Source organism: Schistocerca serialis, chromosome 5 (genome assembly GCF_023864345.2).
Source record: "Schistocerca serialis cubense isolate TAMUIC-IGC-003099 chromosome 5, iqSchSeri2.2, whole genome shotgun sequence".
Lineage (NCBI taxonomy): Eukaryota > Metazoa > Arthropoda > Insecta > Orthoptera > Acrididae > Schistocerca > Schistocerca serialis.
The window spans coordinates 624,864,876-624,890,954 of NC_064642.1; the positions used below are offsets into that span (position 1 = coordinate 624,864,876).

The 26,079-nt window shown below is 42.8% G+C and overlaps 1 protein-coding gene and 1 non-coding gene across 2 annotated transcripts in view; one reads left to right on the forward strand and one right to left on the reverse strand.

The window, feature by feature from the left end:
* LOC126480899 (soluble guanylate cyclase 89Db-like) overlaps positions 1–26,079 on the forward strand; it is a 464,947-nt gene that overhangs the window by 254,165 nt on the left and 184,703 nt on the right. Inside the window, exon 3 of the mRNA XM_050104296.1 lies at positions 16,374–16,567. Within this exon, the coding sequence (XP_049960253.1) occupies positions 16,374–16,567 (194 nt within the window). The remainder of the gene's footprint in view (positions 1–16,373; positions 16,568–26,079) is intronic.
* Positions 14,831–14,940, reverse strand: LOC126482872 (U6 spliceosomal RNA). The gene has a single exon (XR_007587717.1). It is a non-coding gene; the product is annotated as a U6 spliceosomal RNA (small nuclear RNA).

Sequence of the window (26,079 nt, forward strand, 5' to 3'; positions counted from 1 at the left end):
TGCCGTTTTGGTTTAAAGGTGTTATTAAATTACAATAAATTACAATTTTGAGTGAACCTGACCGACACCTTATTTGGCACTTTCCACAATCCTAATCACCTGTTCTTCCCAGCGGGTTTAGCGGGCGTTTGGTGCTGAAAGAGGCACTGTAAGGAACATTTATACCGCATAAAATGAAAGCAGAAAAACATCCTCTATGTCACAACACAGAAAAAATTGTGTTGTAAATTTTGAAATTTGTGGTAAGGTCTTACGGGACCAAACTGCTGAGGTCATCGGTCCCTAAGCCTACATACTACTTAATCTAACTTAAACTAACTTACGCTATGGACAACACCCACACCCGCGCCTGAGGGAGGACTCAAACCTCCGACGGGGGCCTTAAACCGCGCGGCTACCCTGCTCGGCAAATGTGTGGAGAGATCGTTGCAGATGAAGAGCATTTTGACGGAAAATAAGAGGACGAGAGCCGCAAAAGTCACTGCAGAACTAAACGTAACACTCGCGAACTTCCTCAGCATGAAAAAACAGGAAGGGAGGTCCATAAGCAGGGAACTGCAGGGCGACATGGAATTCCAAAGCCACTCATCACTGATTCAAATGGCCGGCCGGAGTGGCTCAGTGGTTCTAGGCGTTTCAGTCTGGAACCGGGCGACCGCTTCGGTCGCAGGGTCGAATCCTGCCTCGGGCATGGATGTGTGTGATGTCCTTAGGTTAGTTAGGTTTAAGTAGTTCTAAGTTCTAGGGAACTGATGACGTCAGAAGTTAAGTCCCATAGTGCTCAGAGCCATTTGAATTGATGCAAATGCTCGTAACAGGAAAACGTGGTGTTGGAGCCGTAAAACCTGTACTCTCAAGCAAAGGAAGGATGTCATTTGGGCACATGACTATTGTTTCGCGATGTTTCAATTTTAGGGCCGAATTTACGTTCCAAGAGTGAAACATGGCTGGGGTTCGGTGATGATCTGAACAGTCGCATCGTGGTATTCCATGAGCCATATGGTTGCAATGTGCATTACCGCTAAGGATTATGTGGCCATTTTGGCAGATCGATCCCATCCCATGGTACATTGTTCATTCCCCAATATCGATGCAGGGTTTCACGATGACAGGGCCTCTATTCACGTAGCTCGCATCGTTCAGGATTAGTTTTGTGAGCACGAAGATGAATTGTCGCATTTCCCCTGGCCAACACAGTCACAAGATTTCAGCATTATTGACCGTTTGTTGTCGACTTCAGAGAGAATGGTGTATGATCGCTACCCATCTCTAACATTGTGATCAGAACTTGTCACTGTTCGCAGAATGGTTATGAGTGTTCTGAAAACCATACGGGACCTGCATTTATCTATTCCGAGACGGCTGGAAGCTGTTTTGAATGCCAACGATTTTCTTAAACTGTGATAGGAATGATAATGTGTTGTGTTTTTAGTCTTTCGATATTTTTGTCCACCACTTCTATGCATACATGATTGTGGGGTCCTGTCCACTAGTCTCTTATAGGGTATCTAAAGGATGCTCCTTTCTCGGATAGCTATACAACAAGTCAAGCAAATCGCATTAATGGTTTTTAATACAATAAAGTAGATTGACAATACTTAACTATTTAAGACAACCATGGAAAATCGATACCGTCGCAGTAGTGCGTATACGATGCGATAACCACCTCGTGTGACAACGTGTTGTCATCGCAGCTGTTCCGGCTGCCAGCACGCTTGATCGTGACTTCGTGACCCGCACCAATAGAGCAGTGGGTCTCTCGCGTGTCCCAGAGGGCACCGCCACTCTGTTTCCGGTCACGGACATCCGGAGCAGGTCTCACGGAATGCGGAAGCCATCCTCTTCCCCGGTATCAGGAGGCTGAAGGAGCGCCACGTGGCAAGGCGAAACGCACTGGAGCTGAGATGTCTTTCCGGTCCATTGTCCGAGCTCCTGGGTTTGTTCCCTCGTCGACTATTCCATCTCACTCTCCAAGTCCTTTATCTGGCACAGAACATAGCAGAATAATTTTCAAAAGAACTTTCTACGAAATAGATGTCTTATCTTCTATTACCCTGCTAACGACCCGCTTCGGCTTCGTAAGTGTAGCACTAAGAAGGAACCATTTGAGTCCGAGGTCAAAAGTTCATATTAAGGCTCATTTGAAAGTGTTGTGTTAACAATTACGACAGCAAAAATATTAGCTGATAATGACGCACCATATGCATCAGGAAGGCGACAGAAAATGAGGGTCCGACAGGTGCAGAGATGAACCTTCTATGGGATAAATGTAACATTGGCCGTATCCCTCCGTACGAGTCTTAATTTGTCTTATATTTGTGAGCCTTACTCGAAATGTGCGTTGGCGGCAGTAGAATCTTTCTCCAGACAGCTTCAAACGCCGATTCTCTGAATTTTCAATGGTGTTCCTCGAAAAGAACTTCACCTTCCCTCCAGAGATTCCCATTTGCCTTCCCAAAGTATCTCCGTAATACTTGTGAGCTGGTCGAACCCACCGGTAAAAAAATCTAGCAGCTGGTCTCTGAGTTGCTTTAATGTCTTCCTTTAATCTGATATTGTGGTGATCCCAAACAATAAAGCAGTACGCAAGAGTGGGTCGCAGTACCGTTATAAACTCGGTCTCCTTTACAGATGAACCACACTTACCTAAAATTATCCAAACAAACGCAAGTCGACAATCCTTAATGCTCGTTTCATTTCACGTCCCTTTGCAACGTTACGTCTGGATGTTTAATCCACCCGAGTGTGGCAAGCGTCGCACTACTAATGCTGTATTCGAAAATTACAGGTTTGTTTCTCCTACTCACCTGCATCAACATACATTTTTCTATATTTAGAGTTAGCTGTCATTCATCAAACCAACTACAAATTCTAAATCATCTTGCGTCTTTCTACAGTCATTCAAGGACGACACCACAGCATTATCGCCAAACAGCCGCAGATTATTTGGCTTGCTATGTATTTTCGAAGACTGGCTTTCTTTATATAAGTACGAAGCGGAAAATAATATGAAGGCAACGCCCTCCACAATATCGCCACCTATCGGCTAGAACTTAAATCCTTGTATAATTTTTGGGACCAAGTTCTTAGCTGAGCCAGATCAGGCATTATTGTTGTTGTGGTCTTCAGACCACAAACTGGTTTGATGCAGCTTTCCCTGCTACTTTATCCTGTGCAAGCTTCTTCATCTCCGAGTACCTACTGCAACCTACATGCTTATGGATCTGCTTACTGTATTCATGTCTTGGTCTCCCTGTACGATTTTTACCCTCCACGCTTCCCTCCAGTACTAAATTGGTGATACCTTGATGCCTCGGAATGTCCTACCAACCGATCTTACCTTTTAGTCAAGTTATGCCACAAATTCCTCTTCTCCCCAATACTGTTCAGTACCTCCTCATTAGTTACGTACTCTGCCCATCTAATCTTCAGGATTCTTCTGTAGCACCACATTTCGAAAGCTTCTGTACTCTTCTTGTCTAAACTATTTACCATCCATATTTCCGTTACATACATGGCTACACTTCATACAAATACTTTCAGAAAAGACTTAAATCTATACTTGACGTTAAGAAATTTCTCTTCTTCAGAAACGCTTTCCTTACCATTGCCAGTATATGTTTTATATCCTCTCTACTTCGACCATCATCAGTTATTTTGCTCCCCAGATAGAAAAACTCATCTACTACCTTAAGTGTCTCATTTCCTAATCTGATTCCCTCAGAATCGCCCGATTTAATTCGACTACACTCCATTACTCTCGTTTTGCTTCTCTTGCTGTTCATCTTATATCCTCCTTCCAAGACACTGTCCATTCCCTTTAACTGCTCTTCCAGGTTCTTCGCTGACATTGGCGAACCTCAAAGTTTTTATTTCTTCTCCGTGGATTTTAATTCCTACTTCTAATGCTGTATTCGAAAATTACAGGTTTGTTTCTCCTACTTACCTGCATCAACATACATTTTTCTATATTTAGAGTTAGCTGTCATTCATCAAACCTACTACGAATTCTAAATCATCTTGCGTCTTTCTACAGTCATTCAAGGACGACACCACAGCATTCTAATGGAATGTTGTCTACTCTCGGGGCCTTGTTTCGACTTACATCATTCAGTGTTCTGTCAAACTCTTCACGCAGTATCATATGTCCCATTTCATCGTCATCCCCTTTACTGCTTTCTCAATATTCAGATTGAAAATAACTCTGTCTCACTTTTCAATCAATCTTTCCATTTCGAGCCCCTCGACTCTTATAACTGCCGTCTGGTTTCTGTACAAATTGTAAATAATATTTCGCTCCCTGTATTTTATCCCCGCCATCTTCAGAATTTAAAAGAGTATTCCAGTCAAAATTGTCAAAAAATTTCTCTCAGTCTACAAATTCTAGAAACGTAGGTTTGTCTTTCCTTAATTTAAGATAAGTCGTAGCGTCAGTATTGCCTCGCGTGCTGTAACATTTCTACGGACTCGAAACTGATCTTCCTGAGGCCGGCTTCTACCAGTTTTTCCATTCGTCTGTAAACAATTCGTGTCAGTACTTTTCAGTAGTGACTTATTAAACTGATAGTTCGGTAGTTTTCACATCTGTCAACACTTGCCTTCTTTGGGATTGGAATTATTATATTCTTCTTGAAGCCTGAGGGTTTTTCTCCGGTCTCAAACATCTAGCTTACCAGATGGTATAATTTTGGCGTGGATGGCTCTCCCAAGGCTATCAGTAGCTCTAATGGAATGTTGTCTACTCCCGGGGCCTTGTTTCGACTTTGATCTTTCAGTGTTCTGTCAAACTCTTCACGCAGTATCATATGTCCCATTTCATCTTCATCGACATGCTCTTCCGTTTCCATAATATTGTCCTCAAGAACATCGCCCTTGTATAGACCCTCTATATATACTTCTTCCACGTTTCTGCCTTCCCTTCTTTGCTTAGAACTGGGTTTCCATCTGAGCTCTTGATATTCATACAAGTGGTTCTCTTTTCTCTAAAGGTTTCTTTGATTTTCCTGTAGGCAGTATCTATCTTAGTGATATATGCCTCTATATCCTCACATTTGTCCTCTAGCCATCCTTGCTTAGCCATTTTGCACTTCCTGTCGATCTCATTTTTGAGACGTTTGGTTTCCTTTTCGCCTGCTTCATGTACTGCATTTTTATATTTTCTCCCTTCGTCAATTAAATTCAATATTTCGTCTATTACTCATGGATTTATACTAGCCCTCGTCTTTTTATCTACTTGATCCTATGCTGCCTTCGCTATTTCATCTCTCGAAGCTACCCATTCTTCTCCTACTATATTTCTTCCCCCTGTCAATCGTTCCCTAATGCTCTCTTTGAAATTCTCTACAGCCTCTGGTTCTTTCAGTTTATCCAGGTCCCATCTCCTTAAATTCCTATCTTTTTGCAGTTTCTTCAGTTTTAGTCTACAGTTCATAATCAATAAATCGTGGTCAGAGACCACATCTGCCCCTAGAAATGTCTTACAATTTAAAATCTGTTTCCTAAATCTCTGTCTTTCCATTACATAATCTATCTGAAATCTTCCTGTATCTCCAGGCCTCTTGCTTGTATACACCTTCTTTCATGATTGTTAAACCAAGCGTTAGCTTAGATTAAGTTATGCTCTGCGCAAAATGCTACCAGGCGGCTTTCTCTTTCATTCTTTACCCCCAGTCCACATTCACCTACTACTTTTCCTTCTCTTCCTTTCCCTACTATCGAATTCCAGTCCCCAATGACTATTAAATTTTCTTCTCACTTAACTATCTGAATAATTTCTTTTATCACATCATGCATTTCTACGATTTCATCTTCTGCAGAACTGGTCGGCATATAAACTTGTACTACCGTGGTAGGCATGGGCTTCGTCTATCTTCGCTACAAGAATAGGTTCACTACGCTGTTCCTAGTAGCTTATCCGCGCTCCTATTTTTTATTCATTTTTGAGCCTACTCCTGAATTACATCTATTTGATTTTGTATTTATAACCCTGCATTCACCTGACCAGAAGTCTTGTTCCTCCTGCCACCGAACATCACTAATTCCCACTATATCTAACTTTAACCGATCCGTTTCCGTTTCTAAATTTTCTAACCTACTTGCCCGATTAAGGGATCTGATATTCCACGCTCCGATCCGTAGAAAGCCAGTTTTCTTTCTCCTGATAACGATGTCCTCCTGAGTACTTTACGCCCGGGGATTCGAATGAGAGACTATTTTACCTCCGGAATATTTTACCCAAGTGGACGCCATCATCATTTAACCATACAGTAAAGCTGCATGCCCTAGGGAAAAATTACGGTTGTAGTTTTCCTTTGCTTTCAGCCGTTCGCAGTACCATCACAGCAAGGCCGTTTTGGTCAATGTTACAAGGCCAGATCAGTCAATCATCCAGACGGTTGCCCCTGCGACTACTGGAAAGGCTGCTGCCCCTCTTCAGGAACCACACGTTTGTCTGGCCTCTCAACAGATAATCCCCCCCCCCCCCCTCTCCCATTGTGGTTGCACTTATGGTACGGCTATATGTGTCGATGAGCCACGCAAGCCTCCCCATCAACGGCAAGGTCGATGGTCCGTGGGGGGGAGCATGGTTTTTTAATTCTGGAAATAAAGCTTGTTTTGCAAGTTCTAAACTTTTGGTGTGTGACCTTTCTAAAAATAATTTTCAACTTTTAATTTTTCTTCTTTTGTAGCATGATGCTGAGTAACAAACATCTGTCGCTGTTTATGATCCTTCAATCCTAATTGCAGATATCTAATGATGCCATTTGTTGAAACGTCATAATAAACACAGAATTTTTTAAGCGATCTAGGCTGTTTTATCCGCAAAAATACAGGAATATTACTAGATTTCGATAAATCTCAGTGTTAGGAAATACATGTCGTATCATTTCTGTCGTTAGTCACCTGATCCGGGATTCTACATCTTTTTTTATTTTTCTTAAGGAAGAAGAGATATTAGTGTCTGATGTCCAATAGAATAAAGAACGAGATTGGATTGGGAAAGCGTAGGGGAAGAAAACAAAAAGTATTCCTCAAGTGTCCCTAGCAGAACGCCACCTTCCTTGATTTCTTGACTCATTTATTATATGTCTACCAACAGAACTTTTACATATTCGTAAACACTGCTCAGGATGGGGCGGGATTGGATTTCTTGAACAAGATTCGAACGAAACTGATTCGTTATAATTTTTAAAATTTTTGTTTTACAGCCCATTCATTACAGTTTCCACTGGTAGTATGCTTGAAACCTCTCCACGTCTGCTGACAACTGAAAATTTCACTCTCATGTTATCCACCTTATTATTAGATTCCTTCTTCACACGTTCTCACGTTTTTTGATGTTTATATGGCTAGTTGGAGGTCCCACACCCAAGATTACACGTTTTACACTAAATACGTCGATGACGCTGATTCCGTATGGCAAGTTCATTTCGGATACTGGAGTTTATAGCAGTTTATGTCGCTCATTTTTCTTTATCTGATTTCAGTCAATATATTCCATTTGTATGGTAACCTTCTTAGCGACCTTGTCCACTTCAGAAAACGTTCGATGTTCTAGCTAAGTTCAACTCTGAAAGAAAGTTATGTGCAAGGATTTTACATCTTCCATACAGTCTCTCTCTACGTGTGGATTTTAACCCTATTAATACTTACTACCATTATCTCCAAAATGTCGTACGTGATCAACTACTTTTGCGCCCTAACACTCATCTCCCTAATTTACTACGTCTGCAGGATTATCTTTGGTTTTATTTTCAACTGTTGTTGTACGAAAATATGTTCGGAAACAGAGATGGACTTCACTGTCTACACTGGGCCATTGTTCTGCGAAAAGCTATTATATGATTCCCTGATACCAGTATACTTGTGAAATATTAGAAACAGTACGCTCAAATCGTGCCTGATATGGTCCTGTATGTGAGAATGTGTTATTCTTCACACAAGGTTTACTAATATGTTCTGTAATACTGCACATCGTTTGTAGGTATTTAAGAATAGCTTCGATCCATAGTTAGGCGTTTCACAAGGAACCCCTTGAGTGCAAGGTTGCAAGTTCAAATGTTTAATAAGGCTCATTTGATGGTATTGTGTTAACAGCTATGACAGGAAAAATATTAGTTGCTAGTTACTGAAGCATGTGCATCAGGATGGAGACGGAAAATGGAAGTCCGGGAGGTGCAGAGATCAAACTTCTATGGGATGTACGTGTTACATTTCACATAATGGACACCGCCGACATTCAAGAAGTGTTTAAAACGAACCATTGGCTTGCACCATGAACATTGAATGAAAAATGGCGCGGCAAAGAGATCACAACAGTTCGCACCATCATGATCGAAATCGAACTCCTTGAGAGTTACAAACTGTGCAAGACGTTCAGATAGCTATCCACTCTTAAAGAATGCATATAAAATCATATTGGTGTAACAGGGCAATGAGAACTGACGGAATGTGATGGCATGCAAGCGAATGTGAAACTGTCTATCGTGAAGCCTATCGTGAAACTGGCTGTCCTTTACGGCGTAGCTTCAGATGGTGCGATAATATGTTTTATAGATACGGACGAAACAAAAATCCAGAGGCTGAATTTGTTCAGTGGTTCCAGATGATATGATTTGCAATGTCAGACACTTTTTAGGAAGGATATTTTGCCCTTAATGTGTATGATTTTTATACAAAGACCAGAAATCAAGCAAAAGCAAGCTTTTTAACTACCTATTGGCCAAAACCAGTGCTCATACCATTGCTGATTTACTCTTACGCCCATTTTCCCACGCTATCATGCTGCGATGTAAATATTCCCGAGTGTCCTTGAAAGATCACTCACACGATAAAGAATCACAGAGGGCAGAGCATCTGCAACTTCTTGCAGCACAATCAATAACTTTCTAGCCAATTTACTATACAGATTAACTGTCGACATAATTGTATAGGAATGCATTAAAGCACTGATGTTAACTGATCTTGATACAACTCTCTTGATACCTCCGATTTTCAGGCCTCCTTTCACATGCATTTTCCTCGTCCAATCCCGATTGGTGGCAGTTGAAAACAAATTCCTTACTGAACGCTGGGATAAATTTATTTATCTCATGTACAGATTTTGGGGCCGATTCTGCAGTTTGCTGCCGCGCGGGGTAGCTGTGCTGTATCTGGCGTCATATCACGGTTCGTGCGGCTCCCCTCATCGGAGGTTCGAGACCCCCCTCTGGCATGGGTGTGTGCGTAGTCCATAGCGTAAGTAAGTTTAATTGGTGTGTAAGCCTAGGGACCGATAACCTCAGCAGTTTGGTCCCATAGTCCTTACCACAAATTTCCAATTTTCCGCAGTTTGCTGTGCACCATCAAGTTGACGCTTTGTTTGAAATTTCGTTATCTTACCTCTTCCAATTCCGAAGTTGTGCAATCATCCTCTGCTTCCCTAGAATTCGTTGTAGTTTAAAATGTGCATAACGTAGTAAGTTACTATCATGCAAATCCTGTAAATCGTACAGATCATATTTGAAACACGGAAACATCCGTTTTTGTAACAAGTAAGCGTTGTCCTCGCTTGAATGTCTCGCTTGAATGTACATAGTTTTTCTTATGTACTACACGGTCATATTGCTGCAAACTTATTCGAAATTTGTTCATAATTTTTTTTACTGTGCTGCGGATGATCTTCCATGTACGTAATTATGTTTAGTACCCGCTCTTAGGACGACGATTGTCTTTTACTACGTTTAATTGGAGAAGGGATTTGTGGCTCCCTGTCCGGAAAATGTAATGAACTACAAGGCTCAATAACTGCTTCAGTATCACTTTCGCCGCGCGGGATTAGCCGAGCGGTCTGAGGCGCTGCAGTCATGGACTGTGCTGCTGATCCCGGCGGAGGTTCAAGTCCTCCCTCGGGCATGGGTGTGTGTGTTTGTCCTTAGCATAATTTAGATTAAGTAGTGTGTAAGCTTAGGGACTGATGACCTTAGCAGTTAAGTCCCATAACATTTCACACACATTTGAACATTTTTGAACAGTTACTCGTCGACTAAGCAGTTCAACAGCTCTCTGTAGCCTCATGCTGTGTTCACCACTGGATACCTCCAGTCATATACCCATGTTGCCATTAGCAGCCATGTTGTAATTGCATCGTGGACAGCTTGGGGGCATCTAATGTCTAAACATCGTTGGCCTTTTCCGATCTCAACCCTCCTTATAGGTATCTAAGGCCTGTGAAGTTTCTGGCATACAGTAACAGTAAACATTCCTCGTGAATTTATCTACCTTTTAGTGAATAAACCTTCCTCGTGAATTGGTCTACATATTAGTGAGAACCATCGTTTCTGGGATTAGTTCTCACTTATAGACACAAAAACGCGACGAATCACTTTAATTCATGATATGTACAGATAAGTAAGGTGAGGTCTTACATTGAACAAGATGCTGCAATCGTATTAAATAAGTATGAGATTGAAATCTTCACTTGGTCATCTTGACTTACATTTTTCTGCCACTGAGCTAAATCGCATCAAGGCTACTGTTACTGAACAACTGCAACTGTCATCCAACTCGGTTGCAGGTCGCATACCTAACGGCTTTCAGGGACAACAAAAATTTGATATTGAGAATTTCAAATAATTATTGACCGAATTTAAAAATTTAAAATTCTGCTAACCTGCTCATTAAGAGGCATAACCATACGTTAACGGGTTAACACAATACGTCAAGTATTAAAGTTAAAAGCTGTATATATATCCTGATGTAGTGAAGCTCACGACTCACAGGTTACTGAGATTACATGCAGTATTTGAGAATAAGGAAACTTAGCGACTTCCAAAATACTTTACACATATGTCATACATATTCGGTTACTACAGTTTTTGATTTTGGCTTTTTATTTAGTCTATAAATAATTCAAAACTAATAACACGAACATAATCAGGGCTTTTCGACTTCAACCATAAAAGATTAACATTGTTAACTTAAAATAATGAACAACGTAATTCATTCGTAAAGTATTCAGATATTTCAAGTTGTCTTATACATGGGAATTCGATTGTTTAAAGACTCAGAGATGGGGGTTACTACTTTATACTAAACAGCGATTCTTTTCCTACCCCTTCTCCAGCTTAGGCTTACAGTACAGTAGACTTAACGGTCAAAGTCACGGGGAGCGTTGATCCGTTTGAAGCCGAGCCACGTATGACGCCTAATAAGTCATATGGCGCAAGAATAGACGCGATGTCTGAGCAATGTTAGACAGGTGTGTTGTGAAAACTGCAGAAGGTCGTGAGGTAACCAATTTTAGATCTTGGGATGATAACACTAGTTACTAAATGTAAACCTTTCTCTTCATTTGGTTAGTAAATTGATGATTTTTACCTATTTTTTCGGTGCTGAATTCACTGGTAAAATCAGCTCTTCTCTATCACGTAATATTTACTAGGTGCACAGTAGAATCAAAAACTATACGGCGAACGTTGAAATAAAATCAAACAAGAAATACATATTCATAACTTCAGAATTCAGTACTGTTTTACATGCACACATGGACATGAAGGCAACAGAAACTGTAAATAAGTTCGCAGCATACTTTCAACTTAATTCTTCTTTGGTGCTCGAAAGATGTACTCCTCTTTTGTTCGCAGTTTCTCTCGCACACCTGCCACCTAGGGACGATTTCCGAGCAGAAAAGAAAGAAAGGGTTACACATCCAAACAAGAGAATAGTAAAGATAGCAATACGGGAAATTATAAAACCCTTAAAAGCTAAAAAATTGTACGTGCTAGATCATTTTGAAAGGTAAATTCCAATTATACACACCAAAACGCATACTAATTAATATATGAGATCCCAGAGGCAAATGGCTGTTGGGTAGTGTAGTCGGAGCCAGACGCATGGGTCATAGCGTATGGGATATGGCACAATAATCGGGGCATCTGCAGTCAACAGTGTTAAGAGTAGGATGACCAGACGTCCGGATTAATCCGGACATGTCCTCCTTTTTAGCTCTTTGCCCGGGGTCCGGGCGGATTTTTGCAGTGTCCGGCTTCTTTGCAAAGTTGGCGTAATACAGTTAAATTTACAATTCGTCCGTTCTATTGCTCTTTTCTTAAATACTTTAACTATTGGCACAGCCTTCGTGATAAACAGTCACGAAGGCTGTGTTAGTAGGTGGCACCAGGATCGTCGATGTTGGTCTACCTATAAGCGAATGCAAATATCGATTATTTAAAATTTTCGTTTCGTATCTTCGCTTTGTATTGGCTTGGCTTCCTGAAGTGCACGTGTGATTTGTGAGTTACGTAATATATTGGGCTATGCCTAAGCGAAAGTGTACTTTTTCTGATGTCCTTTCCTGCAAATATCCGGCTTTAAGAAAGGGAGAAATGAATTTGAAACGGAATGTAAGATATGTGGAGCTGGAACGTACGTCTCAGTGGCCAGTAAAGGTAAGAAATAACTCGACAGACTGTCATGGTTTTATTTCATTGTTTCATAGTCATTCAATTTATTTGTATTCGGAACGTTAAAGTGCAGTTTACATGTCGTCAGCTGCTGCTTGAATTGTAGATGTTAGTAGCGGTGCGTCGAATGGAGGGAGGTGATTGGTCTTACGTTTTATGCTTTGGCCGGCCGAAGTGGCCGTGCGGTTAAAGGCGCTGCAGTCTGGAACCGCAAGACCGCTACGGTCGCAGGTTCGAATCCTGCCTCGGGCATGGATGTTTGTGATGTCCTTAGGTTAGTTAGGTTTAACTAGTTCTAAGTTCTAGGGGACTAATGACCTCAGCAGTTGAGTCCCATAGTGCTCAGAGCCATTTGAACCATTTTTTTACGCTTTGTAAACAATTCCGTGTTGTTGACATAACAAAACAATTGATGCCACACTGTCACCACAATCAACGTTTTAAATTTTTTTTATACTGCTCAGTTAACCACCACCTGACCATCAGTAACAATTAACTACTAGTTTTACCGGTAATTCCCGGCAGTCCAAAGCTGACGGGTGGTATCCTCATCTGCAGCTGACCCGTTTGATGTGTCCTCTTTTTTCTTCCTTTGTCCTCCTTTTTGAAGCTGTTTGTCCTCCTTTTTAAACAATAGCATATGGTCACCATAGTCAAGAGTGAATTTTCAAATCGCAGAAACGGTATTTCCACACGGCGTAATTCCCCGCACGGGAAGACCACAGGTGCTCCACGAACTGAGGTCACGTCGCCTCCCGCAAGGCATCCGAGGCAATCGACGGTCTTCTGTGTGCCGATTAGAAAGACGGTGTCAGGCACACACTTCTACCAGAACTGTACGAAGAGAACAGCGCGGTGTCGACTTCCGGAGCTGACGACCCAAACCACATCCACGGCCTTCCCGTGACTCAGTATATAATTCTAACCCACCTACTCCATTACTACATTTTAAAAATGTAACCACGTTGTTCAGTTTTCTAACTGTGTAAGCACAAGAAAAACTCTCTAAATTATGATTTTACAAAATTCATTCAGAGAGAAAGCGAACGCTGTAAACTTGAAATTACCGTGAAACCTAAGCATCAGAAAAACACTCTAAGACAAGAAAATCAAAGTGGGACAGAATTCGGTATTTGTACAGATACAAATGATGACAGTTTCAGAAAAGCTGGATGATATATTCAAGAAAAGAGCTTTAGAAACTGAGCAAGGCAGAAGTGCGTTGCTCTACTTCCGACCCAAATGTAAGCAGTTATTATAATTAGCATTGATTGACAGAGCCGCTGCATGTCCTCGTGAGTTACATCGTGCGAAACTCTGTCCAACTGGCGCGTTAGATAATCAAAATCACGAAGTGGTTGGAAAGCCCTGACCGTAACGTTCTCAGTCGAGGAGAGATCCGGAGACTCTTCTGGCCGGGGTGGTGTTTGGCAAGCGTGAAGGCAAGCAGTAAAAACTCTCACCCTGTGCGGGCGGGCGCTATCATGCTGAAATCTAAGCCCACGACGGCTTACCGTGAAAGGCAACTAAATGGGACATAGTTAACACATTAAGTGATGAACTTAGGAACCCGTTACAAACCCCTATGTATCGCTCCCACAGGGTTCGTGAATACAAGATTGGAATAACTACAGCAGGCACGGCGGTATTTAAGCAGTAATGTTGCCATGCTCCCTATGTAAATGGAAAGGGGAAAAGCCATAATAACTGGTACAATGCCACGCACCCTCTGCCACGCACTATACAGAGGTTTGCAGAGTACAGTCGTACATGTACATTTTTTTCCCCATATCTCTTTATCTACTTCACATCACAGTGCCCTCCAGTCTTGCCCATTCGTCTTCTTCTGCTGTTGGTGCTCCTACTACTACTTCTTCTCCATCTTCGTTTCACTGACTCTTCACTGTTTCTTTTTCCTTTCATTGCTTTCACTGAAACTGTGCATGGGTCACGCACCCACGTTACAGATTTCAAAAAGAGAAACATGACATCTACAAAGGCAGTGGTTTTTTTATCTACAGATCCTCATTAATGATATTAATGTGTAGTGTCTGTTCTCTCAGCTATGTCCGAAAGAACACACTATGCGGAATCAGCATCAGCAGCTGTGATGCATATTATGTAAGCTGAAGGTAGGCAGGGGACAGGGGCGGGGGGCGATAAAGGAAAAGAAAGGGAAAGAAATCATGATATTAGCTGCATCAGGACTTTTTGCAGAGTCAGCTGCGACGATGGGGGATTCAAACCCAGGATTCCCTGCTTACTTATTTAATTATTTATTTTCATTTTGTTCATTGTATTTGGCCGTACCAGACGTCACAAGACATACATTGAAGTTCATTCTTGATCCCTTCACTCAGTTTTTTATTACAGAGACCAGCCAGTCAAAATATGTGGAACACTACACGATTTTGTGTGTCATCCTTGCCCAGGGGCCATGCTAATCTTCTCCTTTTTTTCCTTTATTGTAATTTCATTCCCCTGCCCCATATGGGCAGGAGAGGGCTGGCAGTGGCACAGTCCACCGCTCATCAGCCAAATGGCTTTAACAGAAATACAAGGGGAACCCTTACATAAAAAATGGGGGAAGAAAGGGGGACATCAAAATACAGTAAATGGATATAATGGAAAATATACACTAATATGGGGACATTAGGGGACAATTAAAAAGTCGACATAAAGTCAAAATAACGCAGCTGGCAATTCGTTGCACACTTAAAATCACTGGAGTCAAATAAAAGTTAAAAGTCGGCCACATAATAAAAATCACACAGAGCACTTGAAAAACAAAACCACTGGAAACGACGGGACACTCACAAAGAATAAAAACCGCTGGTATGGACCTGCCAAAAGACTGGAGGTCGGAGAGGAGTAAAAAAGAGGGGAGGAGGGATGGGGGACGGGAGTAAGAGGAAAAGGGGGGGACAGGGGGTGAACCAAGAGGCAGGAGACAGGCAGGGCGGTAGATGAAAAGGGAAGACAAGGCAGGAGGGAGTGCAGAGACACTGAAGGGGAGCCCAAGAGGGCAAAGGTCATCATCCGGGAGGGGTAGATGCTGGAAGTTGCAGTGGGAAAGGGGGTGGAGGGTGTGGAGATGGAGAGAGGGTGGGACACAGTGGTAAAGTCAAAGCAACAGGCTGGGGGTGGAGAGGAAGGGAGACACCAGGGGTTGAAGGGGATCGAGTCAGTGGACAATATATAGGGTGCAGATGTATTTAAGGAAAAGGAGAAGGTGGGCAAAGGGATGAGGTCATAGAAGATGAGTGTGGGGGATGGGAGGCGGATGCGGAAGGCCTAATCTTCTCTGTATCATACCCGTTTTAGTACATGTACCATAGAAGCACATACAACTTCGGAATGGCACTGAAGATGGTGAATTCGTAGACCATTGAGGCTATGCTTCGGAAAGACAGACAACACGCAGTCTTATAATTAATTCGCTTCGATGGGCTACGAATCTGCAACCTTCAATGCAGATGCAGATTTCATTCTACCTCAGGCGAGAATCTAAAATTAACGAGCATGGAGAACATGGGCGGGGGCTGCGGATAGATGACGCTAGGTGGGAATGTGAGTTGGCTGCGTAGCGTATCGAGACAGCCCACGGCAGAGCGACAAATACTGTGTACAGGTGGTACAATGCTTAACGCAAATCTCCAGCAAGCATTCGATTTCAAAGTCCAGTCTCGGTCTGACACACATTTTCGCTTGACGCCACTGATTCCGCAAAAACTCCCCATGCAGGTGACGTCATGAATTCCTTCTCTCCCCCTCCCCACATTCAGCTTACTCAATCTTTATTACTATTCGGTCTAATTGCATTTCCAAGAAACATTAGGTAGATAGCAGGTTCCACTGTTGAAATGTTAATTATTGCTCGTCCTCGCTTTACAGTTGCGTGTGACTAGTTTCTTGGTGTTATGTTGACAGGTACGACTTGCCCATAAAGGCTACGGGCCGGCACTTCGCGGACTTCCTGCAGAACGTGGACAACATCCACATGCAGATGCGCTTCACCTACCCAAAGATGAAGAGTCCCAGCATGTACATCACTCACGTGGACCCGCACGGCGTCGAACTCGTGTACCGCAGCTCGAGACGCGGATTCGTCCACTACCTGATGGGTAAGAGCAGAGGCGAGACAAAGTGGCGATCTGACATCCTAGGCCAGTACTCATCAAACTTTTTTGCTCAAGAGCCAGTATTCACATTGTGGGGCGGCATTTCGGGCCGCAGATGTACCTATCGTATTATCAATTGGTAAACTGCATAACTGGTGGATTATGAGCTCCCTACAGACCAACTATAGAAAGGGCGCCGACTCCCAAGTACTGATGACTAAAAGTCAGTATCTATCGCGACACTTCCCATCGACTGTTCTGTGATACCACCCTAGACGACAAGTTGAGACAGTGTAATTGCCTGACGAAATGTTGTTGTGTTGTCTGTGTGAGGGAAAAATTGATTAATAACGGCAATTTTACTTCTATTTAAACGCATTATGCAATATGAGACACAATCACAAATATTCCATGACGTTTCGGAACTGCAACCGGATGACGTCGATTTATTGCCACGATATTTCGCGAGTCAACCAGTCTGAGGATTCGAACGGCGGACTACGGAATGTTCAGCTGTTATGACACTGCTCATGCACTGCTTGAAGATCGCACATTGTATGCAGCATTTTCAGCCACCGTAACTCTAACTTCTTCAACAATTCGTGTCGTAATTGGCAGTCGGCCTCTCCAAGAAGCAATTCCCAAATAATAAGCTATTTCGAAGTTCCAAATCACGTCCTTCAGCCCCGATGCGGAAAGAGGTCTTGTCCGTATTCTTTTAATGCGTCGACACTCGCGAAGCGCACCAGCACTATAGCTGTTGTTTTGATGAAACAGCTTTACGATTAAAGAGCTGCCCACCTTGTGCAGACGCATGTTGATCGTCTGTAACTGTCTTGCAGACTGATGCTTCTCTTTCAACACTACGTCGCAGAGCCAGTAGCGACACCTAACGGCAAGTCATGAGACTAACACTACTAACAGAGCAAATCTTGCGGCACTCAGTCTGAACACCATTCTTATAAAGTTGGGTACCCACATGATTAATAGTTTTCCCTCTACACAGGCCAAAGTACCAAAAGTTTAATTATAGCCACCCTTTACATCATGGGAAGTGGTGACTCAGTCTTCTCAATACGGAAATGTTCGTAAATGCACACGTCTGGGCTAGTGCTGGCGGAAAAAAGCATTCCACCATGAGAACAATCCATAAAACACATAAGAAAAACAGTAGGAGTTCGTTCCAGCCCTTAGAATATATTAGTTGATGTACCTAGAGAACGAACTAATTGGCAGGAAGTAAATAAGCCATTACAGAGCGTTGATGGATGGTAGAGAAATGGAAAATTTTACTGGAATGCAGGAAGATCTGCAACGAATTAACGCATGGTGCAGGGACTGACAACTGAATCTCAATGTAGACAAGTGTAATGTGCTGCGAATACACAGAAAGAAATATCCTTTATCATTTAGCTACAATATAGCAGGTCAGCAACTGGAAGCAGTTAATTCCATAAATTATCTGGGAGTACGCATTAGGAGTGATTTAAAATGGAATGACCATATAAAATTAATCGTCGGTAAAGCAGATGCCAGACTGAGATTCGTTGGAAGAATCCTAAGGAAATGCAGTCCGAAAACAAAGGAAGTAGGTTACAGTACACTTGTTCGCCCACTGCTTGAACATTGCTCTCCAGTGTGGGATCCGTACCAGATAGGATTGATAGAAGAGAGAGAGAAGACCCAACAGAGAGCAGCCCGCTTCGTTACAGGATCATTTATTAATCGCGAAAGCGTTACGGAGATGATCGATAAACTCCAGTGGAAGACTCTGCAAGAAAGACGCTCAGTAGCTAACTATGGGCTTTTGTTGAAGTTTCGAGAACATACCTTCACCGAGGAGCCAAGCAGTATATTGCTCCCTCCTCCGTGTACCTCGCGAAGAGACCATGAGGATAAAATCAGAGAGATTAAATCCCACACAGAGGCATACCGACAATCTTTCTTTCCACGAACAATACGAAACTGGAATAGAAGGGAGAACCCATAGCGGTACTCAAGGTACCCTCCGCCACACACCGTCAGGTGTCTTGCGGAGTATGGATGTAGATGTAGATGTAGAGAAGAGGACCAAGACGCGGGTGCTCGAGCACGTTGGTGACCACGAAAGCATCGGTGGCTGGCGGTCGGTTACATGTAGAACGGGAAGCAAGCCCTAGAGATGCGACTGAATTCCTGTCGTTAAGTTTCCCGTAAACGTTTGAGTCCAGCACATGTTGCGACAGGGTTGGCGGCAGTCTTGAACACCAATCTTGATGATGTATCGAAACCAACCGACTGTGGCTGCTTCACTGCTTTACGGCGAACTCGGCAGCGTTTATAGTTCGGTTTTGTCTCCTCGGTGGAGGCTCAGTAAAGTGACAACACTGCCAGAAACTGGCTCCATGCAGTCAACGTGACCAGGGAGGCAGTGCTGATCCTCCTGTCGTGTTCCAGAGGCGGGGGAGACACTCAGTCTTTTAAATGGTCAATCTGCGTTAGCTGCAGCCCAGCGCCCCCTTGGGGAAAAGATTTTCTTGTGCGAAAGGGTGATGGTGGAGCAAGTTTGAATGTTCCAATGAACACGCCGTCAAGTGGAAATAGTTTACTATACTGATTTCCGAAAATCTAAAGTTTATGTGGACCTTTTCATCCTGTGGTCCCTTTTCTTTGCCTCACGGCGGTCGGTTATCATATTTGCCAGCTCGTTATGTACGCAGTCATACTGTAGTTGTGGATTGGTTTTCTTTGCAGTTTCTTGTACAGTTCCAATCTGTGCTTCGATTCAATATTAATTAAATATTAATTAAATAATTAATTAAATATTTCTTTTTCGCAGTCAGGCCTGAACATTAGAGAAGTCTTCTCTATACAATGTACATATGGTGGATGCTGAATTGACAACAGGGGAAGATTTACACTTCTCATATGCACAGAACTACTGCACTTTTATCCTGTCTGATCCTATATTCACATCCTTTCGTGAAATGTAGGCAAGGAAACAGTACTGCTTAATCCAGTGTCAATAATTTCGCAAAATCAGTAGGCTCTTCCGATCCCCAATCATTGTGTGGCGTCTCAGGGAAGGGCAATGCAGGAATGGTTTCGTGCCAACTTATTTCGAACCAAAAACCCAACAGCAATCGTAGTACTTCACTTGTACTAAACTCTTTAACAATTTTTTGCTGAATAAATCGTTTTTCTTTAATAAAGTGATAACAGAATGTCTCTCAGATGAGTTCAAGCGACAGCTTGCAATATTTTTGTCGAAAAGCTGAATCACAGACAAACGCTTCAGTGTAGGGCTTATAATTATGAAACTGAAACAGTACTTTTACCATCGGTTCCTTCCAGCGTAGTTTCTTCTCTTTGTGCCACACGCTTAGGAGTTTTATAATGTACCGGAAACGGGATTTACGGGTATCACAGAAGTAAGAGAAACTCGTGAGAGACAAAAGATCCAAGTGTCACTCTAGCTGTATGATAAATATTGTTTGAGGATTATTCGGTTCACTAAGAACCATTTAACAGTTTGGAAGTACCACATGTAAGCTAAATCAAGGTAAGTTTCATTATCGACTTCTTCTTCCTCTTTAGTGTATCTGTCTTATGACGTGTTTCAACTGGAGGCTCTCCATCGTGTTCTGTTCTGACCATCTTTCTTCATCTGTTTGTTTGTTCTTCCATTTACACACATCAGAAATAGTTTTGCATCACCCTGGTTCCCAGAACTTCTGAAGATAGACGTTGACTGTGGATATTGTGTCACAGACGCAGTCCATTTGACTGTTCAGAGATGTCACCAAACCCGCCCAAAGATGTAAACAACCATTCATGAGCAGCTCCTATTAGACGGAGGGAGTCCGACAGCCGATCAGTTCCAGTCTTCCACTAGGAAGGAGGTACAAGGCTCGTGTTGTCTGTAGTTCAACCATTCCTGGACGGTCAATACCGTGGTTCTACATCTACGTGATTATGCTGCTATTCGCAATTGTCTGGTAGGGGGTTCAGTGAACCACCTTCAAGCTGTCTCTCTACCGTTCCACTCTCGAACGGCACGTGGGAAAAACGAGCACTTACATTTTTCTGTGTGAGCTCTGGTTGATGTTATTTCATCGTGATGATCATTTCTCCCTAAGTAGGTAGGTTCCAACAGAATATTTTCGGAATCGGAGGCTAAAACTGGAGATGGAAATTTCATTAGAAGATCCCATCACAATGTAAAACGCCGTTGTTTTAATGATTGCCACTCCAATTCACGTATCATGTCTGTGGCACTATCTGCCCTATTTCGCTATAATACAAAACGAACCGCCCTTCTTTGAACTTTTTCGATGTCATCCGTCAGTACCACCTGATGCGGATCCCACACCGCACAGCAATACTCCAGAATAGGGCAGACAACTGTGGTGTAAGCAGTCTCTTTAGTAGATCTATTGCACCTTCTAAGTGTTCTGCCAGTGAATCGCAGTCTTTGATTTGCTCTACCCACAACATTATCTATGTGATCATTCCAATTTAGGTTATTTGTAATTGTAATCCCTAAGTATTTAGTTGAATTTATAGCCTTCAGATTTGTGTGATTTATCACGTAGTCGAAATTTAGCGGATTTCTTTTAGTACTCATGTGAATAACTTTAAACTTTTCTTTATTCACGGTCAATTTCCACTTTTTGCACCACACAGATATCTTATCTAAATCATTTTGAAATTCGTTTTGGTCATATGATGACTTTAGAAGGCGGTAAATGACAGCATAATCTGCAAATAGTCTAAAAGGGCTACTCAGATCGTCTCCTATGCCGTTAATATAGATCAGAAACAATAGAGGACCTAGAACGCTTCCTTGTGGAAAGCCGGATATTACTTCTGTTTTACTCGATGACTTTCTGTCAGTTACTACGAACTGTGACCTTTCTGACAGGAAATCTCGAATCCAGTCGCACAACTGAGGCGATATTCCATAGGTACGCAGTTTGGTTAGAAGACGCTTGTGAGGAACGGTGTCGAAAGTCTTCTGGAAATCTAAAAATATGGAATCAATTTGACATTCCCTGTCGACATCACTCATTACTTCATGAGTATAAAGTGCTAGTTGTGTTTAACAAGAACGATGTTTCCTGAATCCGTGTTGACTATGTGTCAATAAATCGTTTTCTTCGAGGCAATTCATAATGTTCGAATAGAATATATGTTCCAAAACCCTACTGCATCGACGTTAGTGACATGGGTGTGTAATTCAGCGGATCACTCCTATTTCCATTTTTGGTGTGACTTGAGCAATTTTCCAGTCTTTAGGTACGAAACTTTCTGTGAGCGAGCGGTTGCATATAATTGCTAAATATAGAGTTATCGCATTAGCATACTTTCAAAGCAACCTGACTGGTATACTGTCTGGACCGGAAACCTTGCCTTTATTAAATGATTTAAGCTGCTTTCTACACCGAGGATATCTGCTTCTATGTTTATCATCTTCGCAGTTGTTCTTGATTGGAAGTCAGGAATATTTACTCCGTCTTCTTTGGTGAAGGAGTTTCGTAAAACCGTGTTTAATAACTCTGCGTTAGTGGCACTGTCATCAGTGACTTCACCGTTGTTATCGCGCAGTGAAGGTATTGATTGCGTCTTGCCACTGGTGTGATTTATGTACGGCCAGAATCTCTTTGTGTTTTCTGCCAGATTCCGAGACAGAGTTTCGTTGTGGAAATTATTAAAAGCATCTCGCATTGAAGTACGCGCTATATTTCGAACTTCTGCAAACCTTTGCCAATTTTGAGGATTTTGCGTTCTTTTAAATTGACATGCTTTTTTCGTTGCTTCTGCAACAGCGATCTGACCCGTTTTGTGTACCGTGGGGGATCAGTACCATCACGTATTAATTTATGTAGTATATATCTCTCAATTGCCGTCGATAGTATCTCTTTGAAATCATTCCACATCTTTTCTACGCTTACGTGATCAGATCGGAAGGAGTGGAGACTGTCTCTTAAAAATAAATTAAGAGCGTTTTTATCAGTTTTCTTTAAATTTATAAATATATGTACTTTGCGTTTCTTTTTGATGGTTGCGGGTGTTACGGTATTCAACCTAGCAGCAACTGCCTTGTGGGCGCTAATCCCTGTATTCGTCATGATACTCCCTATTTGCCCGGGATTATTTGTTGCTAAGAGGTCAAGGACACTTTCGCAACCATTTACGCTTCGAGTGGACTCATGAACTAATTGTTCAAAATAATTTTCTGATAAAGCATTCAGTACAATTTCGGATGAGGTTTTATGCCTGCCGCCGGCTTTAAACGTATAGTTTTTCCAGCTTATTGAGGTTAGATTGAAGTCGCCACCGACTATAATTGTATGAGTGGGGTACTTATTTGAAATAAGACTCAAGTTTTCTTTGAACTGTTCAGCAACAGTATATTCTGAGTCGAAGGGGGGGTGGGGGTGGGGGGGGGGGGGGGGCAGAAAAACGATCCTATTAATAGTTTAATCCGATTATCAAGATAACTTCTATCCATACTATTTCGCAGGAACTATCTAATTCAATTTCACTAAAAGGTAAACTACTTCTGACAGCAATAAATACTCCACCACCAACTGTGTTTAATCTATCCTTTCTGAACACTGTTAGGCCGTTTGAAAAACTTTCGGATGAACTTATTTCTAGCTTTAGCCAGCTCTCCGTACCTATAACTATTAGAGCTTTTGTGCTTTCTATTAGGGCTTGGAGCTCTGGTTCTTTCCCAATACAGCTACGACAATTTAATCGTTTCTACAACTACCTTACTGTGCTTTACCTTCCCCCTTTTAGACGGACGCACTTTCTGTGGTTTCCTGAGGCCCTCTAACCCAAAAAGCTGCCCAGTCCGTTCCACACAACCCCCGCTACCCGTGTAGCCGCTTCCTGTGTGTAATGGACTCCTGAACTATTAAGCGGAATCCGGAAACCCACCACCCGATGGCGCAAGTCAAGGAATCTGCAGCCTGCACAGTCACAGAACCGCCTGAGTCTCTGATTCAGACCCTCCACTCGTCTCTGCACCAGACCACAGCTGCAGATGGTGAGCTCCGCCTTTATCTTGCAAGCAAGAGTGGCAGTCTTCACCATTTCCGCTATCCACCCGAAACCAGAGAGAATCTCCTCCGACCCAAAGCGACACACGTCATTGCACGTCACTGCACGTCATTGGTACTGACATGGGCCACCAGCAGCCGTTGGCTGCACCCCGTACTCTTCCTGGCATCCGGAAGCACCCTTTACAAGTCCGGAACGACTCCCCTCAGTATGCACACGGTGTACACACTGGCATTCTTCCCCTCCTTGGCAGCCATGTTCCTAAGAGGTCCCATTACACGACTGAAGTAGAAGCTCCCAACTACCAGCAAACCCACCTTCTGTGAATGCCCAGGCCTTGCGGGCCGAGAAACTTCCTCTGGAACAGGATGGACGACTGCATCCGGCTTAGAGACTTCGTCAGCCACAGATAACGCACGAAACCTGTTCGTCAAACGAACCGGGGAGGCCCTACAATCAACCCCACGGAAAGTTTTTCGCTGCCTGCCAGACTTTGGAATGATCTCCCATTCGACCACAGGTGAGGGGTCAACCTCAGTGCAGGCATTAGCCGGGGCGGTCACAGCAGTAGACCGATCGGGGGACATATGGGTCGTGCTCGACGTCCTTCGCATCCCCGCGACCGAACCCCCAAAGTGATGCCCGTTGGCAACAGCCTCAAGCTGTGTGGCGGAAGCAAACACTACTTGGAGCTGTGAGCGAAGGGTCAGCAACTCAGCTCGCATCTGCACAGTCTAAACCAGAGGCTCAGACGACTCTGCGACTATAATGGTTGCAAATTCATCGACCTCCGTTATTGGGTGGAGAACTGTAGGGCCCCCCTAGACAGGTCAGGCGTGCACTACACACCGGAAGCAGCTACTAGGGTAGCAGAGTACGTGTGGCGTGCACACGGGGGTTTTTTAGGTTAGAGGGACCCCCCCTTGGGCTAAAAGGGGGAAACGATAAAATACCTGACGGCTTACCAGAGAGGACATTATCATCGTTGATAAAGAACGTCCGTCCTCAGAGACCAAAAACAGGAAAAGTTAACGTAATATTGGTAAACTGCAGGAGTATCCAGGGCAAGGTTCCTGAATTAGTATCTCTTATTGAAGGAAATAGTGCGCATATAGTATTAGGAACGGAAAGTTGGTTAAAACCGGAAGTGAACAGTAACGAAATCCTAGACACAGAATGGAATATATACCGCAAGGATAGGATAAACGCCAATGGTGGAGGAGTATTTATAGCAGTAAAGAATTCAATAATATCCAGTGAAGTTATTAGCGAATGCGAATGTGAAATAATCTGGGTTAAGTTAAGTATCAAAGGTGGGTCAGATATGATAGTCGGATGCTTCTATAGACCACCTGCATCAGCAACCGTAGTAGTTGAGCACCTCAGAGAGAACCTGCAGAACGTCGTGAAGAAGTTTCGTGATCATACTATTGTAATAGGGGGAGACTTCAATCTACCAGGTATAGAATGGGATAGTCACACAATCAGAACTGGAGCCAGGGACAGAGACTCTTGTGACATTATCCTGACTGCCTTGTCCGAGAATTACTTCGAGCAGATAGTTAGAGAACCAACTCGTGAAGCTAACTTTTTAGACCTCATAGCAACAAATAGACCGGAACTTTTCGACTCCGTGAATGTAGAAGAGGGTATCAGTGATCATAAGTCAGTGGTTGCATCAATGACTACAAGTGTAATAAGAAATGCCAAGAAAGGAAGGAAAATATATTTGCTTAACAAGAGTGATAGGGCACAAATCGCGGAATATCTGAGTGACCACCATCAAACGTTCATTTCTGAGGAAGAGGATGTGGAACAAAAATGGAAAAAATTCAGAAACATCGTCCAGTACGCCTTAGATAAGTTCGTACCGACTAAGGTCCAAAGCGAGGGGAAAGATCCACCGTGGTATAACAATCATGTACGAAAGGTACTACGGAAACAAAGAAAGCTTCATCATAGGTTTAAGAGTAGTCGAATCATAGCTAATAAGGAAAAGCTGAACGAAGCGAAAAAGAGCGTAAAGAGAGCAATGAGAGAAGCATTCAACGAATTCGAACATAAAACATTGGCAAACAATCTAAACAAGAACCCTAAAAAGTTTTGGTCATATGTAAAATTGGTAAGCGGATCTAAATCCCCTATTCAGTCACTCGTTGACCACGATGGCACCGAAACAGAGGACGACCGAAGAAAGGCAGAAATACTGAATTCAGTGTTCCGAAACTGTTTCACTGCGGAAAATCGTAACACGGTCCCTGACTTCAGCCGTCGCACGGACGCCAAAATGGAAAATATTGAAATAAACGATATCGGAATTGAAAAACAACTGCTATCACTTAGTAGCGGAAAAGCATCCGGACCAGACGAGATACCCTTAAGATTCTACAGTGATTATGCTAAAGAACTTGCCCCCTTTCTATCAGCAATTTGTCGTAGATCGCTGGAAGAACGTAAAGTACCTA